Below are 17,482 nucleotides of genomic sequence, written 5' to 3' on the forward strand. Positions count from 1 at the left end.
ATATTAATTTTTAAATATGAGTATGAATTTTAAGTACTTTTTTTTTTTTTTTGTTTTTTTCTGTGTCCGGCAACGGATCGCAACCCTCAGTGTTGCCCCCGTACCGGACCGGGACCGGCAACGGGATCGCAACCCTCGGTGTTGCTCCCGCGCCTCGCTCAGCCAGTGAGCGGGAACCAGTCTGTATGTGGGATCCGAACCCTCGGCGGGAGCGCCGCTGCACTTCCCAAGCGGCGCACTATCGCAGTGCGCCACCGGGCCGGCCCCGAAGTGGTCTTTTAAAATATGGGTTAGATCATATCATTTGCATCTTATAATCCTGCCAAATATTTTAGCTGGCCTTCAAGGCCCTGCATGATCCAGATGTTTCCTATCATTCCTGCTTCACCTGGTCTGCCCTTCACTCCTGTGATCCAGACATACTGGCCTCCTTTTGGTTTTTGGAATGCACCCAGCTGTTACTTCTGAGTCTCTTTACATGCTTTTTCTTTGTCTGGAATGCTCAGCAGTCTCTGGTCTGTCTCAGCTTAAATGCTCTGTCCTCAGATAGGTCTTCTCTGATGAACACATCTAAGTGTGTTCCCTCACACCCACCCTGATCATTCTCTGAGTAGAGCACCCCACAGTCTCTTCAACAGCACTTTCTGAATTTGTGCTTACATGTTTAGTATGTCTGTTTCCCTCCACCAGACCGGAAACCATGACAGTTGGAACCGCGTCTATATTGTCACCTCTGTGTGCTAAGCACAGTGTCTGACGCAGAGTCAGCCCTCAACAGGTGCGGGTGGCCAACATGTGATGGGTGAATGAGTGGATAACCACGAGTGCTTGGCCCTCCCCAGGACCACGTTCACAAGTTGTGCTTCACTGAGAACCCACAGCTTTTATCAAGTATTATCAAGCCATATAAAAACTGATCTTACAGGGCCGGCCCGGTGGCGCACTGGATAAGTGCGCCGCTTGGGAAGCGTGGCGGCGCTCCCGCCCGAGGGTTCGGATCCCACATACAGACCGGTTCCCGCTCACTGGCTGAGCGAGGTGCGGGAGCAACGCCGATGGTTGCGATCCCATTGCCGGTCCCCGGTCCGGTGCGGGGGCAACACTGAGGGTTGCGATCCATTGCCGGACACGGAAAAAGACAAAAGACAAAAAAAAACAAAACAAAACAAAAAAAAAAAAACAAAAAAAAAACTGATCTTACAGATTGTATACACGTAGTTGATGAGAGCATTGTTCATTATATGATTCAGGGTACCATATATAAGGTTTACATTACAAATTTCTGTTAGAATTTAGTGTTCTTAAGTACTTCATTGCCCCTAAAAGAATTTTTAGACTTTCTCCTTTCTGATAACATCACATTTCTCTTTTTGCCCTGGCTGCCTGGACATTCAGAGACAAAGGCAAGGCTTAATCACAGCAACTTAGGATTGGCATTAATAAAGGAGTGGCTTATGAGAGAGACACAGGTTTTGGAGTCAAAGCTGGGTTTGAATTCCAGCTCTGTCACCATGTGTCTGTGGGTGAGAATCTTCAACGCTCTTATCCTGAGCTCCTTTATCTGTACAATGGAGGTGGCACCTGCCTTGCAGAGCTGGTGAAGTACCTGGACCACAGGAGTGCTCTGTAACTTTTTCTCTCAGCCTCCCAATTTTCATTAAATACATATATATAAACTGCCTCACATCCTTTTTGGAAAATGCATATATAAATAAATTAAAAAACAATAAAGTATTTGGTGATTTGGTGAGAAGTTGATTGAAAGCATATGCAATTTTAGAAGAACTATCAGATTTTTCCATGTATACTTATTAATATCTTAATATTCAAATCTCAACTCAAATATCCCCTGCTCACAAAGGCCTTCCCTGACCTACCTGCCTAGATACCTTCTCCTCCCCACCACTGTGTCCCATTACTCTACTTTATTTGCTTTACAGCCCTCATCACTATTTGAAATTATTCACTTGTCTTCTAGTTTGTATGAGCTAGTTGAGACCATGTCTGTTTCAATTTACCCCTGCACTCCCAGCCTCTAGCACAGTGCCCAGCACATAATCAGTACTCAGTAACATTTGAATGAATGGAAGCTAAGTGGAACATTTTGGTTCACTTTTTAGATAACTTTGAAAAGGAAAGTGCATTCTCTCTGGCACAGGCTCTGTTTTTAAGCCACACTTTTGGAAAATATAACCAAACACCTATGTAAAATACAACTACATATAATATTTTTTAAATTAGAACTTTTGAGCTAAGATGATCATTAGTCTAATCATTTATGATTGGCTCTTTGGGAAAAAAAAATTCTTTTTTTCTTTTAGGTCAAAGCGCCCCCTGAAATCAATTTAGTTCTGTACCCTCAGGGCCTAACTGGCGAAGAAGTATACGTGAAAGTGGATTTAAGGGTTAAGTGCCCACCAACCTATCCAGATGTGTGAGTACATTTATAAATAGCTTTGATGTAATTTCAGTTTTCTGTTTTGACAACATAAAAGCATATTGAAATTAATAGTACTTCCTCCTTCTTGCACCCATTCCACATAAAATATCATTTCCTATCACCTGTATTTCAACAAAACTGCATCAGCAGTAGACACTTTCATGAAACCAGTCTCTTTTTAAGTCTGCTTATAGTTGTAGAATAGTCACTACAAATGATAATATTTGCTCAGTGCCTACTTATTTGCTTCTTTTGACCTGTTAACTTTTGTTTATTTAATTCTTCATAAACTAGGAAGAGGAAAAATCTAGAAGAAAAGGATAAAGGTGTGGTAACTATTTAAAGGACTTATGCACTTAATTTTAGAGTATGACTGGCATTATAAATTAGGTAGCCTTCTGTGCCTAACATGACCTTTTACTGCCTAAAGTAAAGGGGCGTTGACAGTTGCTGTGCTTCTCAGTGGGGCACCTCTGGCAAGTCTTCATTGTGCAGAGCAGTCCTGTGTACTGCAGGATGTTTGGCATTCCTGGCCCCTACCCACTAATGCTAAGAGTGTTCTCCAGTCATTGACACAACCAAAAAATCTCACATATTTCTATACTCCTAAAAGTGATATCACCTCTGGTTGAGAATCACTAGTTAGGATAAAAATGTTAGCCATCTATATACTCAAGTGGTCTTTTTTTGAACTATCATGTGTATTCTATGTAATCTTTCCCTAGACATTCCACATGGAAAGGCAGATTGGCCTGGATGATGTTAAGTGGCCAGAACTTATTGTGCAGAGAACCAGTGAAGGGTTTTGAGAAGGAGAGTGGCAAATAAAAGGAAGCACTGCTTTACACAGTCGGTGGTAAATACATGGAATTTGTTATCCTAAGAGGTGATGGAGGATATGAAGATACAGATAGGTCAAGACTGAGCTCCTTGAAGTCAGTAACCCCCTTAAGCCCCCAACACTGTACTGAGAGTACATATAGTAGGTATGCAAAAAATCAATTAATGAAAAAAGGTAATTAAATTTATGAAAGAAAATTAAGACAGTGCCTCTCTAGGTTTTTTTTTTTCTGACACCACATACATAATGTCTTTTCCTACAACGTGTGGGTGTCCGACAATTCAATTCAATTCTGACATTAACTGTCCATAGTTAGCACAGGCCTCACAGTTTAAGGGCTCAGTACGACTGTGAAGTCTCAGTACTTCTGACATTTAAATTCTGGCTATAAATTGGGGGGTTCCCACAACCCTCTCCTGAATTTCCATTCTTTGCTAGAATGACTCACAGAACTTAGGAAAATACTTTACATTTACTGCTTTATCATAAAGGATACAACCCAGAAAAGCCACATGGAAGAAATGCATAGGGCAGGGTATGTGGGGAGGGGCGTGGAGCTTTCATGCCTTCTCCAGGCACTCACCTCCCAGAATTTCCCTGAACCCTGTTGTTCAGGGGTTTTTATGGAGATTTCATTACGTAGGCATGATTGATTGATTAAATCATTGGCCACTGGTCATTTAATTTGATCTCCAGCCCCCTCTTCTCCCTGGAGGTCTGGGGTAGGGCTGAAATTTCTCACCCAGTAATGAAGGCTTGGTCTTTTTGGCAACCAGCCCCCATCCTGAAGCTATCTAAGCACCTAACAAAAGTCACTTCATTAGCATAAACTCCATTATGGTTGAAAGGGGTTTGTTATGAATAATATAAGGTGCTCCTCTCACCCCTGTCACTCAGATAATTCCCAGGGTAATCGGAGCTCTGTGCCAGGAACCAGCATCAAGACCTTTTTTCTTTTCTTTTTATGTATGTAATATATATAATAGCCTTAAAAACTCAAAATGTTTATTCTTGTAAAGTCAAAATAAAAACTTGGATATCTAAATGCTAAGGTGTTAATTATAGTATTATTTATGAAAGTAAAGAAATTCGAAGTAGTCCATATGTCAAAGACTAGAACAGGGTTTTTCAACCTCGGCACTATTGACATGTTGAGTAGGATAATTCTTTGTTGTGGGAGCTGTCCTGTGCATTGTAGGATGTTTTGTAGCATCCCTGATCTCTACCTGCTGGATGCTAGGAGTACCTTTCTGCCCAGGTATGGCAACCAAAAAAGTCTCCAGACATTAACAGATGTCCCCTGGGGGCTAGACTCACCCCTGGTTGAGAACCACTGCACTAGAGAACTATTCAGATCAATCTTGATGTGTCCACTTGATAAAAATATTATGGGATAATTTTTTAAAGACAGCATGGAAATGCTTATAAAAAGTTAAAAAGTAAACATAATATCAGATACATGAAGTTATAAATTATTTGGCAAGGACATAAAGGGAAAATTTTTAAAGTTTAATTAATTAGTATTATAGATAAACTTTTCACCATTCCATTAATATTGTTATATAATGCTTAATTTTAGGAAATAATTACATAAGGTTTGATTTGGGGGAACAGTCTTCTCCTTTTGAAATGATGTGGTACAGGAAAATTTTCCTTTTCTGCAAAATAGTCCTTGATGCCATCATAATAATCGTGGGTTAGGTGGACTGTACATGTACTCAGGACTATATGGCATTTCTATTATTTTTCTCATATAAACTACTTTCAGATTTCCATCTATCCAGGTAGCTAATGATTGTAACAACCTATCATATTAGCACAGAGAGAATGCAAGGGTAGATGTCAAGGCTTCACTAAGAATTACTCAGAAATCCTTGGTAGGAAGTAATGAATCATCTCTTCAGTAAGATGAAATAAATCCTATTTAATCCCAGAGAGTTGTTATTGAACGTTTATTGGTTGGGAATAAAAGAAAACCCAAGGACTGGTTGTGTCATTTCCTTGAGTAAGATGTTGACTTAGACATCTAAGGGATAAAGAGGGGTATGAATTAGATGTCCTTGGAATAGGCAGAGTTTGCAAAGTATGTGTGACTAGGTTTATACAGGAGCGAGTGAACATTTCCACCTTGTTTACTATCAGAATGAGTGGTTGACACACAGCATGTTGTGAGAACACTGGATGTATCACTGTGGCTCCATCTTATCCAGTTATTCTTCTTCTGCTTTATGCTGGAGCACATGAATGAGTGCAAAGCATTTGGACTCTTGAAGGTGAGTTGTCAGAGCCAAGCTAATTGGCACTGAGTGCTAGGGTTGAGAATTACCATACAAGGGAGTACATGGTTAAGTTAGTAGGCTGGAGTCGGACACAGAGCTGGAAGGATTTTTTTTCTTTAAAAAGGAGAAGAAACCCAGAGTTGGCTATCCAAGGCAAATTAGAGGCAATAAATAGTAACTGATGCTGGGAAATTTTAATCAGATCATAAAGCTGAAACCAGAGACAGAGGAATTGGTGAGATACTGGATCAAACTCAGTAAGTCTGGGTCACCTGGAGGAGTAGGGCACCTGACAGCTCAGACTGAAGACTTTGGCCAGCCCACTTCTTCGCCACAGCCTGTGGGTAATTCTGTGTCACTGTGTCAGCTGGAATTGTGTGATATATGAGTAGTTGACATCCTTTTGAGAGATTTAAAGAGATGTTGCTGGTCGCATGGAGAAGCTCTCTTATAAGGTCTGTCAGAAATCCTCAGGCCCAGTGTGCTTGGAACTGAGCAGATATTCATGCAATTAGGCTATACTTTCTGGAGTAACTCCTTTTGTTTTCTTTTCCAGAGTCCCTGAAATAGAGTTAAAGAATGCCAGAGGTCTGTCAAATGAAAGTGTTAATTTGTTAAAATCTCGCCTAGAAGAACTGGCCAAAAAACATTGCGGGGAGGTAAGATTTGTTAAACTGTGATTATAAGAGGACAGTAAACATCTCCACCAGGCTCACCTGCATTTGCCTTCCTGCCTTTTCTTTGGCTTAAAGGCTTTTCTGTTGCACTTAACTAGAATGTTTTGTTTCTTTTTTTTTGAGACCGGCCGCACCACGCTCAGCCGAGCGACCCGGCCATCCCTATATAGGATCCGAACCCACGGCGGGAGCACTGCTGCGCTCCCAGCGCCACACTCTCCCGAGTGCGCCACGGGCTCGGCCCTAGAATGTTTTGTTTCTTATTGGTATCTACAAAGGGGAATATTGTGACATATTTATTTAATTTACAGGATTTATGAATTACAAGTTATAGAGTATATGTAGATGCTACTATTGATGCTTAAGAATTTTTCTGAAAACAGTCAGCGTGAACCTGGCCATACTTTTTGCACATGTAGGACCTGGCATTATGACCTGCTCTCAACTTGAACCTTCTCGTGGGAAAATGTTTGCAGATAAGCAATTTCTGACCAAACTTTGCTATCGTTCCCCTTTGCATTTCAGGAGAACTCATGGCTTTCCTTCAGGATAATTAGCAGCATACTCTACTCTTTCAATGTCTCTTCTATACCTGGGCATTTACTAATTCTTTTTTAATCCTCTGGATGTCTGGGTCTACATATGGTTCTTCCTTAGGTGGCAGAACTTTCTCTGGAGGGCAAGACTAGGTGACTTCTGGGGGCAGAGTATTACTATGTTTTCCTTAGGCCAGACCAGTTTCCTTTAAGTATAACCCATCTTTTTGGTAAAATCACTCAGTGTTTTTGCATCGAAATCTCATGCTTACTATCTCATCATGTAAAAACTGAGAAGAGTTAAGTAAGGACTAGACCTAGGACTCTGTGTCTATTGCACCTCTATTAATGATGACCAAAGGTGACATTTACCCAATGTAAACTTACTGCACAGTTTTTCACTTGCATTGCATAACACAGGGAGTCACTATGCAATTCATGACCTACCTTCTGACTATAAAAATTTTGTCCACCTAAATTGCTGTTTCCAAGAACTTTAGTAATTGGTGAGGTACAGAAAGTGATTATAGAAGAGCCTGGCTAAAAAGCTAGGTCTTGGGAATTATTTGAAAGTTCTTTCTAGTATAAGGGCATTTTAATGTCTGCCTGAAAAATTTCAAGGATATTATATAGGTGGAATCATATGGTGTGTAACTTTTTGGGATTGGATTTTTTCACTCAGCATAATTCTTTGGAGATTCATCCAGGTTCTTGCATGTGTCAACAGCTGTTACTTTTTATTGCTGAGTAGTATTCCATGATATGGACATACCACTATTTGTTTAACCATTCACCAGATGAAAGACATCTGGGTTGTTTCCAGCTTTTGGTTATTACGAATAAAACTGCTTAAACATTCATATACAGGGGTTTTTTTTGTGTGTGTGTGAACATAAGGTTTCATTTCTCTGGGATAAATACCCAGGAGTGCAGTTGTAGATGTACAATAGTTGCATGTTTAGTTTTTTAAGAATCTTCCAAGCTTTTCCAAATTGGCTGAACCACTTCACTTTCTTACCAGCAATCTGCAAGTGTTCCACTTTCTCCACATACTTGCCAGCATTTAATGTTGTCACTATATTTTTATTTTAGCCATTTTAATAGATGTTGTTATGGTTAATCTTACTTGTCGACTTGGCTAAGCCACGTTACCCTTGGTATTTGGCCAAACATTATTCTAGATGTTTCTGTGAAGGTATATTTTTAAATGAAATTAACATTTAAATTAGTAGACTTTGAGTTAATCAGATTATCCTTCATAATGTGGGTGGGCCTCATCCAATCAGTTAAAGGCCTTAATTGAGACTGACCTCCCCTGAAGAAAAGGGAATTCTGCCAGAAGGTGGCCTTCAGACTTGAACCACAACATCAGTTCTTCCCTGGGTCTCCAGCCTGCCAGCCTACCCTGTGATTTTGGACTGAGAACCTCTATAATCACATGAGCCAATTTCTTAAATAACTCTCTCTCTCTCTCTCTCTCTCTCTCTCTGTGTGTGTGTGTGTGTGTGTGTGTGTAGAGAGAGAGAGAGAGGGAGAGAGAGAGAGAGAGAGAAACACGCACATATCCTATTGGTTCTGTTGCTCTGGAAAACCCTGTTAGACGGTGAACAAAACTAATGCCATTTTGTGCTCCATCCACCATGTTGATTCCTACTTAACCCCATTCCTTTGTTTCACTGACCAGTTATACATTGACCTTAGGGCAAGCTGTAAACGGAACATAGGTTTCAGGGAGTGAATGATTTATTACAGCAGGTGGCATCAGTGGTCTGAGCACTAACATCACAAGACCCCCTGCTTCATGTATCACAGGATACCTGGTGAATGATGTTATTAATTTTCTTAACCTGTTTCCTTAAAGTTATTTACAGTAGCAGAGCTTTTGCTGTAGAAAAAACTTTGCCTAAATGCAGAGAGCTAGAGCTCTGATCTGCTGTAGAAGTCTGATTCTTTGCTGTGTGCAGCTTTCTTGTACATAAGTCACGCATGTAATAAGTATCTTTGTATATCTTATGGATTTGCCCACATCCTTTGTTCTCAAAGCACCTTCTCAGTTTGGAGGCATTATACTTTAATCCCCTCCTTGCACAGAGCCTGACTAATACAGATGTATAGTGATAGCTCATTGTGGTTTTAATTTGCAGTTTCCTAATGGCTAATGATGTTGGATATCTTGTTATGTACTTATTTGCAGTTTGTGCATCCTCTTCAGTGAAATGTCTCTTCTTTTCCCCATTTTTTAATTGTTTTATTTGCTTTTTTTTGTTGAGTTTGGAGAGCTCTTTATATATTCCAGATATTAATCTGAAGGACACACAGATTGAAGCCAAAACTGGAAACAGTTCGGTTGAAAAAGAAGAATAAAACGGGATGAGTTGACCTACTGAATTTTCAAGACTTATTATATAGTTATAGTAATCAAGACCATGTAGTATTGGCAGAATGATAGACTCATAGATCAGTGAACAGAACAGAGAACCCAGAAACAGACTCACACAGACATAGTTTAGGAAACTCGAGAGAGAAGGGAAATCTATCGTATTTACCCATATTTTCTTTACTGTGTTCTCTTTCCTTTCTCTCGTCCTTAAATTCCAAGGTTCTTTCTTTTATCATTTCTTTTCCATTTAGAGAACTTCCTTTTGCCTTTCTTTTGGAATAATTCTGCTGGTGACAAATTCTCTTAGTTTTTCTTTACCTGAGAATGTCTTGATTTCCCCTTTATTCCTGAAAGATATTTTTGCTGGTTATAGAATTCTGGGTAGACAGCTCTTTTCTTTTAGCACTTGAAAATGTTATATCACTTCCTTCTGGCCTCCATGTTTCCGATGTGAAATCTGCTTTCATTCAAATTGTTTATTCCCTGTAGGAAGAATGTAGTTTCCTTCTTGCTTTAAAGAATTTTTTTGTCTTTAGTTTTCAGAAGTTTGGCTGTGATATGTCTTGGTGATTGTATGATTTCTGTTTTTCTATTTTTATGGTCTATTGACTCTTTCCTCTGTCCTCTCCATTCTGCAGTTAAGCCCATCAGGTGAGTTTTTAATTTCAGTTATTGTGTTTGCTAGTTCTAAAATTTTCATTTGGTTCTTCTTTATATCTTATATTTCTTTGCTTAGGCTTTCTATTTTTTCATTTGTTTCAAGAATGTTTGTAATGGCTCATTAAAACATTTTTATGAATGGGCCGGCCTGGTGGCGCACTGCTACAGTGCGCCGCTTGGGAGCGCGGTGGCGCTCCCGCTGAGGGTTCGGATCCCACATACAGACCGGCCGCACACTGGCTGAGCGAGGTGCGGGAGCAACACCGAGGGTTGCGATCCCATTGCCGGTCCCGGTCCGGTATGGGCGCGACACTGAGGGTTGCGATCCGTTGCCGGTCACGAAAAAAGACAGAAAGGAAAAAAAAAATTAATAAATAAAATAAAACATTTTTATGAAGACTGCTTTAAAAGCTTTGTCAAATAATTTTAACGTCTCTGTCATCTTGGTTTGGCATCTATTTTGTTCAATTTGAGATCTTGTTTGTGGTATGACATGTGATTTTTTTTTTTTCCTTTTTGTCTTTTTTCGTGTCCGGCAACGGATCGCAACCCTCAGTGTCGTGCCCATACCGGACCGGGACCGGCAATGGGATCGCAACCCTGGGTGCCGCGCCCGCACCTCGCTCAGCCAGTGAGCAGGAACCGGTCTGTATGTGGGATCCGAACCCTCGGCGGGAGTGCCGCAGCGCTCCCAAGCAGCGCACTGTAGCAGTGCGCCACCGGGCCGGCCCCGACATGTGATTTTTTAATTAAAAGCTAGACATTTTGACTATTATGAGACTCTAGATCTTACTTTAAACCTTTGGTTTTAGGTGTCTTCTTGTGATACAATTCTGTCTTGTAAATGTAAGGTGGGGCGAAAACCTGGACTTTCACTCAGCCTCCATTGACATCCAAAGGACAGGGGTGTCTCCTGGCCCATGGTTGGGGGAGGTTTGGGAGTTCCAGCTACCCACTAGGCCTCCATGGCTAGCAGTAGGAGATGCCTTGTTACTCTTCCATACGTGGCTTCAACTGACACCAGGATGGAGAGGTGGCCTGTTACCTCTATGCAGTAATGAGAGTTGTGACTCTTTGCTAGGCTTCTTCTGACACTACCCCAGCAGAGAGAGGAGGGTGCCTTATTACTACCACAGTAGGTGGAAGTACAGGCTCTCCATGTGTTCTTGTATTAGTCTGTTTATGTTGCTCATAACAAAATACCTGAAACTGGGTGATTTATAAAGAAAACGAAATTTATTGCTTACAGTTTCTGAGACTGGGAAGTCCAAAGTCCATCTGGTGGTGGCAGCAGTGACCCAGAGATCTCACATTGAAGATGGTAGAAGCAGAGAGCAGAGAGAGAGACAGACTCTCCTTTTCTTTTACAGCCCTCAGAACCACACCCTTGACCACCATTTTTAATCTATTCACTACTGCACGGTCCTGCAATCCAATCACCTCTTCAAGGCTCCACCTTTCAGTTACCATAATAGGATTTCTCACCTTCTTGACAGTCACAGTGGGGGCTAAGTTTCTAATTGGTACCAAGTTTCTAAGTTTCTAACAGTCACAGTGGGGGCTAAGTTTCTAATACATAAAACTTGGAGGACACAATTCAAGCTTCAGTGAGTTTTAAGGGGACATAATTCAATGCACTACAGTACTCCATTGACACTGGGGATGGGGAGCCTCATTACTTCCTGGTGGAGATGTAAGTCCTGCCTTCCTACTCAGCCTTCTCTGATTCCACTCCAGTGGTGGGGTGTTGGGGAGAGTGTGGAAGCCGAAGTTCCCCATCAGCCTTTGCTGGCAGGCTACAGGTATTTTGGGTGGTGTTTATCTGGAAGAGAGCAGTATCATCCAGAAGTTTTCTGCTTGCTAGGCTGCCCCTTTCCTGGTTGTTTGGTTAGCAAGAGCGGTTGGTTGTCTTGGGACTTTTTATTGTCTACACCCATTGGTGTTTTCTGATTGCTGGCTTTTCCTGTATCCAGTTTGGGATATAGGAGGAAAAAAGAAAGCCCAGGGAGACCATCATTGCATTGCTCCTCTGGTCCCAAGCCAGGCCCTAGCCAGTCTGGTAGTCTGCCTTCTACTCTCCACCTTTTCAGGGTCTTCTTATGCTTGTTCTGCATATAATGTCCAGGGTTTTTAGTTATGTTTAGTGGGAGAAATAGGAAAGACTATTTCTACTCTATCTTCCCAGAAGTGGAAGTTCTGAGTTGTGACTTTTAATATTTACTGTGTTCCCAACAACTGGTAAGAGTCCCATGCCTTTTCTTTATGTACCACTAAAGCTGCCTTTTGTAATTATTAAAAGGAGTATAAACTACTATTAAAGACATACTAGTGTTGTGCACTACTGTTTATAGCAGCATTATTCAGAACAGCCAAAAAGCAGAAACAATCCAAATGTCTATCAACAGATGAATGGGAAAAAATATATATATACATACAATAGAATATTCAACCTTAGAAAGGAAGGAAATTCTGAAACATGCTACAACATGGATGAACCTTAAGGACATTATGCTAAGTGAAATAAGCTGGTCACAAAAAGATAAATACTGTGTGATTCCACTTACCTGAGGTACATAGAGTAGTCAAATTCATAGAGACAGATAATAGAATGGTGGTTGCCAGAGGCTGGGGGCAGGAAGAAATGGAGTGTTGTTTAATAGGTAGAGTTTCAGTTTGGGAAGATGAAAAGGTTCTAGAAATGGATGGTAGAAATGGTTGCACAGCAATGTGAATGTATTTAGTGTTACTAAGTGTATACTTAATGGTTAAAATGGTGAATATTATGTTATGTATGTTTTGCCACAATTAAAAAAACGTGGTAGTATTCATCTGACGCGTCCTCATGTGGCGAGGTTCAAAAGGACATTGAACATGGGAATGCTCCATGCAGATCACTGTTCTTGTTTGTCTAACATTTGTTTCCATTGGGTCTAAAGTACTGGGAAGTCTAAAATGTACGTAATTCTAATGAAGTTTTTATTTTCAAGTAAAAAGTATAATTAGGTATTAAAGCACAGCTTAGGGATTCATTGTGGTATGGCATTCACTGACACCTGACATTTAAAATAATGAGTCACTTTATTTTAATGGAAGTAGGTACTCAAAAACAGCTTGTTCTTCAGTATATCCAATTGCCTTTGAATAATTTTCAATCTGTATAGCAGCTCTTTATAGTCATATAAAAGTAACTTAAGTGTACATCTTAGGCTGTCTTTTTTAAACTTAGTAAAGTCAAATTAATTTATTCTTTCAGTAATTCATTCAAAAAATATTTATTGCCTGTCTACTGTGTGCCAGGCATTAGTCCAGCACTCGGAAAACTGCAGTGAGCAAACCATTAGGCCATAGTGTGAGGGGAACAGACCGAAGACAATCAAATAACTAACAAATACATGTGTATAACAAATGAATGACAACTAGGGTGAGAGGTCTAGAGAGTGATGGTAAAGTGGCTGTTTTATATAAGGGGTTCAGGAGAGGCCTCTGAGATTTGAGACGAGGCCTGAGGGAAGAAAGACAATGAACAGTGTGGTTTGGGGGAAATAGGAAACAAGAGCCAGTCTTATGAATTTTGTCAGATTTATTTGTACAGAAAATACTGGTAAATTAACTAGATCAGTAAAAGAAAAACCCTCCACAGCTTGACCCATGCCTCCTTTCTAGTTTAGAAGTGGTTTCTCTTTAACATAATAGAAATGGCCTCTTCTTCCCAGCTTTCGTTAGAAGAGCTTTTCTTGGAAGATCTTGCCTCTTAGGCTGTAGACTAGTGTTTCTCAACTCTAACTCTAAATATATCCAGTAAACACCACAGCTTCTGGTGTAATAAAAAGAATATTAATTTCACCCAACAAGAGCTGTGGTTTCTTTGCATTTACTTCCTGAGAGAAAGGTAGAAGACCAAATGAACTAACTTTATATTCTTGTATACAGTGACAGGTACTTGTATTATTATTACCACCTTGTTAAGTCCCTTTAAAACTGTTTTAAACCTATACTATAATTTAAATAAGAATTTTTTTAATCACTTCATTATAATTAAGAAAAAAGAAATCTCATTGTTGTGTTTCTCATCTGCAGAAGGAGTGTGGCACCGTTTACCTTTGTGAGGTTGGGTAATCCATCAGGGTGGGGGTCTCAGAAACCCTTGTTCTATTAACTTGCCAACCCAGGTATGATTTATGGCTCCTAGGTGTAGGGGAAAGTGGCTTTCTATGTTCACATGAAGAATGTCTGAGAGGGAGGCCTTTTTCTTACTGATTCTATCTGTGAATGCCTCCCTCAGTAGGAATAAAGTACTTTTTAAGTATTGGTCAGCTTCCTTCTAGTTAATTACTAGCAGGGAGATAGTGAGGCCTTTAAATATTTGCCTCTGTGCCCCCAGTAGAATATTTTCAGTACGTTGTGTGGGCAGGTGAAAGCTCTGATGTTAGCAATGAGTATTCTCTGCTCAATTGTCATTATGTAGACAGATTTTGTAGTTGGGGAGGTAGCTTTTACTTTCACACAGTCTTAAATATTTTATCAGATTTGTTTGTACAGAAAAAACATTTTGTTTGATTTATCATACAGAAAATGCAAGTAAATTGAATAGGTCTACAAAAGAAAAATGAAAGTTTTTATTTAACTTAGATAGTGATTTGTCCTGATAGCAACACAGTGCAATGAGCCCTTTAAAAGCTTTTTCCTGCTGCGATTGCATCATATACCTAACTCAGACTGTGTTATGTCAAAATGAATAAGAGCATTGTGACTGGGACTCTGATTGCCAGCTTGTTCTGCTGTTCTGTAGCCTCTCCTCTTTGAACTATGACTTTCCATTCTTTGATCATTTGTGCTTGATTTTGCTTACATGTTTAGGTGATGATATTTGAACTGGCTTACCATGTGCAGTCATTTCTCAGCGAGCATAACAAGCCCCCTCCCAAGTCTTTTCATGAAGAAATGCTGGAAAGGCGGGCTCAGGAGGAGCAGCAGAGGCTGTTAGAGGCCAAGCGGAAAGAGGAGCAGGAGGTGAGACACCCTGCTGGTGCGGGTTGGCCAGCCTTGGGGACTGCAGCTTCTGTAGGTTTTTTCCCTATCTCTGCCTGCAGACTTCCCTTGACTTAAGTTTTGCTCAGCATTTGATTCAACAAGTGTGGATTCGTGCAAGAGGAGGCCCACAGAGTAACTGAGAAATACTGCAAGCATTTCCTTCCCAACAAACATCAGTGCTACCCCTCAGAACCTTTAGTCCAAGTCTTAAAAAAAAAGAGAGAGAGAAGAGGCGGCTGTTTAACTAAACTTCCTGTGATCTTTCTGAACTTGTCAAGGTGTACAGGAATTCATTGAGTTTAGAGGCTATTTTCCTCTTTCCTATATGAGAGAAGTATCTAATGCCCAAATGAGTAGCAAAAGCCAGGAAGTAAGCTGTTTTTTATGCTCATTAACCATATGTAGTTTTTCTTTAATCTGTTCGCATGAGGATATAAATTACTGTTTTATTTTTTTAAATCAAATTTAAGTCGAAGATAATATATGCATCAAAGTTTCCTTCTCGATTTTGTTTTTTGTTTTGTTTTTGTATTTTGCCCTGATTAATCAACTAATCTAGACCTTATTTTGGAACATTTTGTAAAATAGAGAGCCTAAGTTTATTTTTGTTCCTGGGCATTTTCCAAACTCATTTATTTATTTATTTATTTATTTATTTTATTTTATTTTTTTCCTTTTTGTCTTTTTTACTGACCGGTAACGGGATCGCAACCCTCGGTGTCGCGCCCGTACCGGGGACTGGCAACGGGATCGCAACCCTCGGTGTTGCGCCCGCACCACGCTCAGCCAGTGAGCGGGAACCGGTCTCCACATGGGATCTGAACCCTCGGCGGGAGCGCTGCTGCGCTCCCAAGCGGCGTACTCTCCAGTACGCCACCGGGCCGGCCCTCCAAACTCATTTATTAAATCATCATTTTTTCTTAAGTGATTTGTAACACTTCCTTAAAGTATATTTCAACTACTTATCTATACTAGGTTCTATTTATAAATTATCTGTTTCGTTCATCTGTTTTCTCTTAAGTCCCTACCATACTCTGAATTATTGATCTGACAAGTCAAGCCTCCTTCCCTGCTCCTTCATCTTCCATTATTTTTTTTTTCCTTATCCATTCTCACCCATTTATTCTTATAGATGAACTGTAGGACTGCTTTCTCAAAGTCAAAAAAAAAAAAAAAGAAAATCAACAGATAAACCCTCTGAAATTGCACTAAATTTATATATTCATTTTAGAAGAACTGACATCTTGACAATATTCAGGCTTTCTCCATTTATTATCTCTTGGTGAGGCTGTCTAGTTTTTTCCGTATATTACTATTTCTTACAGGTACTTCTAGGGTTTTGTTTTTTCCTGCTTTTCTTGGGTTCTTATGCCTGGTTCTTTTGTTTTGTTTTGTTTTGTTTTTTCTGCTCCATTTTGTTCACCCTGTGCCTATGTTAACACTGTCTCTTTGCGGGTCCCGTTCATTTTGTTAACTGCTTATCTCCTGTATATATTGTGTACCCTAGTTACTATTTAAAGTTTATAGTTCCTTGTTGTTTTCATTGTTTTTAGGAAGGCACATTTTTATTAAAAGATAGTGAATATTTAGTTAACAATCTTGTTTACTACTATAGCTACATGTAAGTTTGGTGTTTTGTTTTATTGCTGTTAGGATTTTTGGTGAGTCTCTTAATAGTTTTGATATCTATAATCTGGAATTTAGGGGATTTATAAAAAATGGAGAGATATCAAAATACCACTTTCAATACTGAGAAAGCTGATTAGAGAATGACGATGAAAGTTTATAGCAAGTAAGTGTGATGCCTGGGCCATAGCCACCCCAGGGCGGGCACTGACAATGTCTCAAGCCACTTCCACCAATCTGGACTTGAACTCCATGGCAGAGAGCAGGCACAAGTATCAAAGAGGAAGGGCTACGACAAACACGGGGAGAAGTGAGAGGCCAACAGTGTTGCCATAGGGAAGTCCCTTAAATGCCACTCCCTGCACAGTCCTAAAAGATGGGCACATCTATTGTAAAAGAACCATGATAAGACTAATGGAACTGCAGTTTATACTAAAGGTCTATATCTTCATGTCTTTTGGGAAAGGAGGGCTTGAGTTATTGAAATCCAAAGGATTTTTTTGTAGTTCCAGAATTTATATTTCGTATGGGTTTCAGAGATTGGTATTTGATGGCAGTTTGATTTATTTCAGCAACGTGAAATCCTTCATGAGATTCAGAGAAGGAAAGAAGAGATAAAAGAAGAGAAAAAAAGAAAAGAAATGGCTAAACAGGTACTCTTATCAATTCTACCACACTAAAATGTGGTAAATGTTTAGCTAAACATAAAATGTTTTTATTTCTGTTGATGTTATTTTTCGCTTCTGTGCTACTATCAGTGGCTAAGCTTAAAATGAAGCACTAAAAATAAATAAATAAATAAGTTCATTGTGTCCCCACATAGTTGGCAAAATTTAGAGTTGTATATTATCTGTAGATGACTTAGGCTTATGTAGTTACAGTAATTTATCAAATGAGTTGAGGAAGAGAAGAGATTGAAGCTTTGTTAATCAACTCATACTGGAATTCTTTTTTTTTTTTTTCCCTTTTTTTTTTTTTTTTATTTCCGGCAACGGATCGCCACCCCCCCTGT

At 39.8% G+C, this 17,482-nt stretch overlaps 1 protein-coding gene across 1 annotated transcript in view; it reads left to right on the top strand.

Moving 5' to 3' along the window:
* EIF2AK4 (eukaryotic translation initiation factor 2 alpha kinase 4) overlaps positions 1-17,482 on the top strand; it is a 104,640-nt gene that overhangs the window by 9,108 nt on the left and 78,050 nt on the right. The window contains exons 2-5 of the mRNA XM_008573718.1: positions 2,322-2,434; positions 6,117-6,219; positions 14,671-14,823; positions 17,043-17,123. Of these exons, the coding sequence (XP_008571940.1) occupies positions 2,322-2,434; positions 6,117-6,219; positions 14,671-14,823; positions 17,043-17,123 (450 nt within the window). The remainder of the gene's footprint in view (positions 1-2,321; positions 2,435-6,116; positions 6,220-14,670; positions 14,824-17,042; positions 17,124-17,482) is intronic.

The sequence above is a fragment of the Galeopterus variegatus genome, unplaced genomic scaffold (genome assembly GCF_000696425.1).
Source record: "Galeopterus variegatus unplaced genomic scaffold, G_variegatus-3.0.2 Scaffold959, whole genome shotgun sequence".
Lineage (NCBI taxonomy): Eukaryota > Metazoa > Chordata > Mammalia > Dermoptera > Cynocephalidae > Galeopterus > Galeopterus variegatus.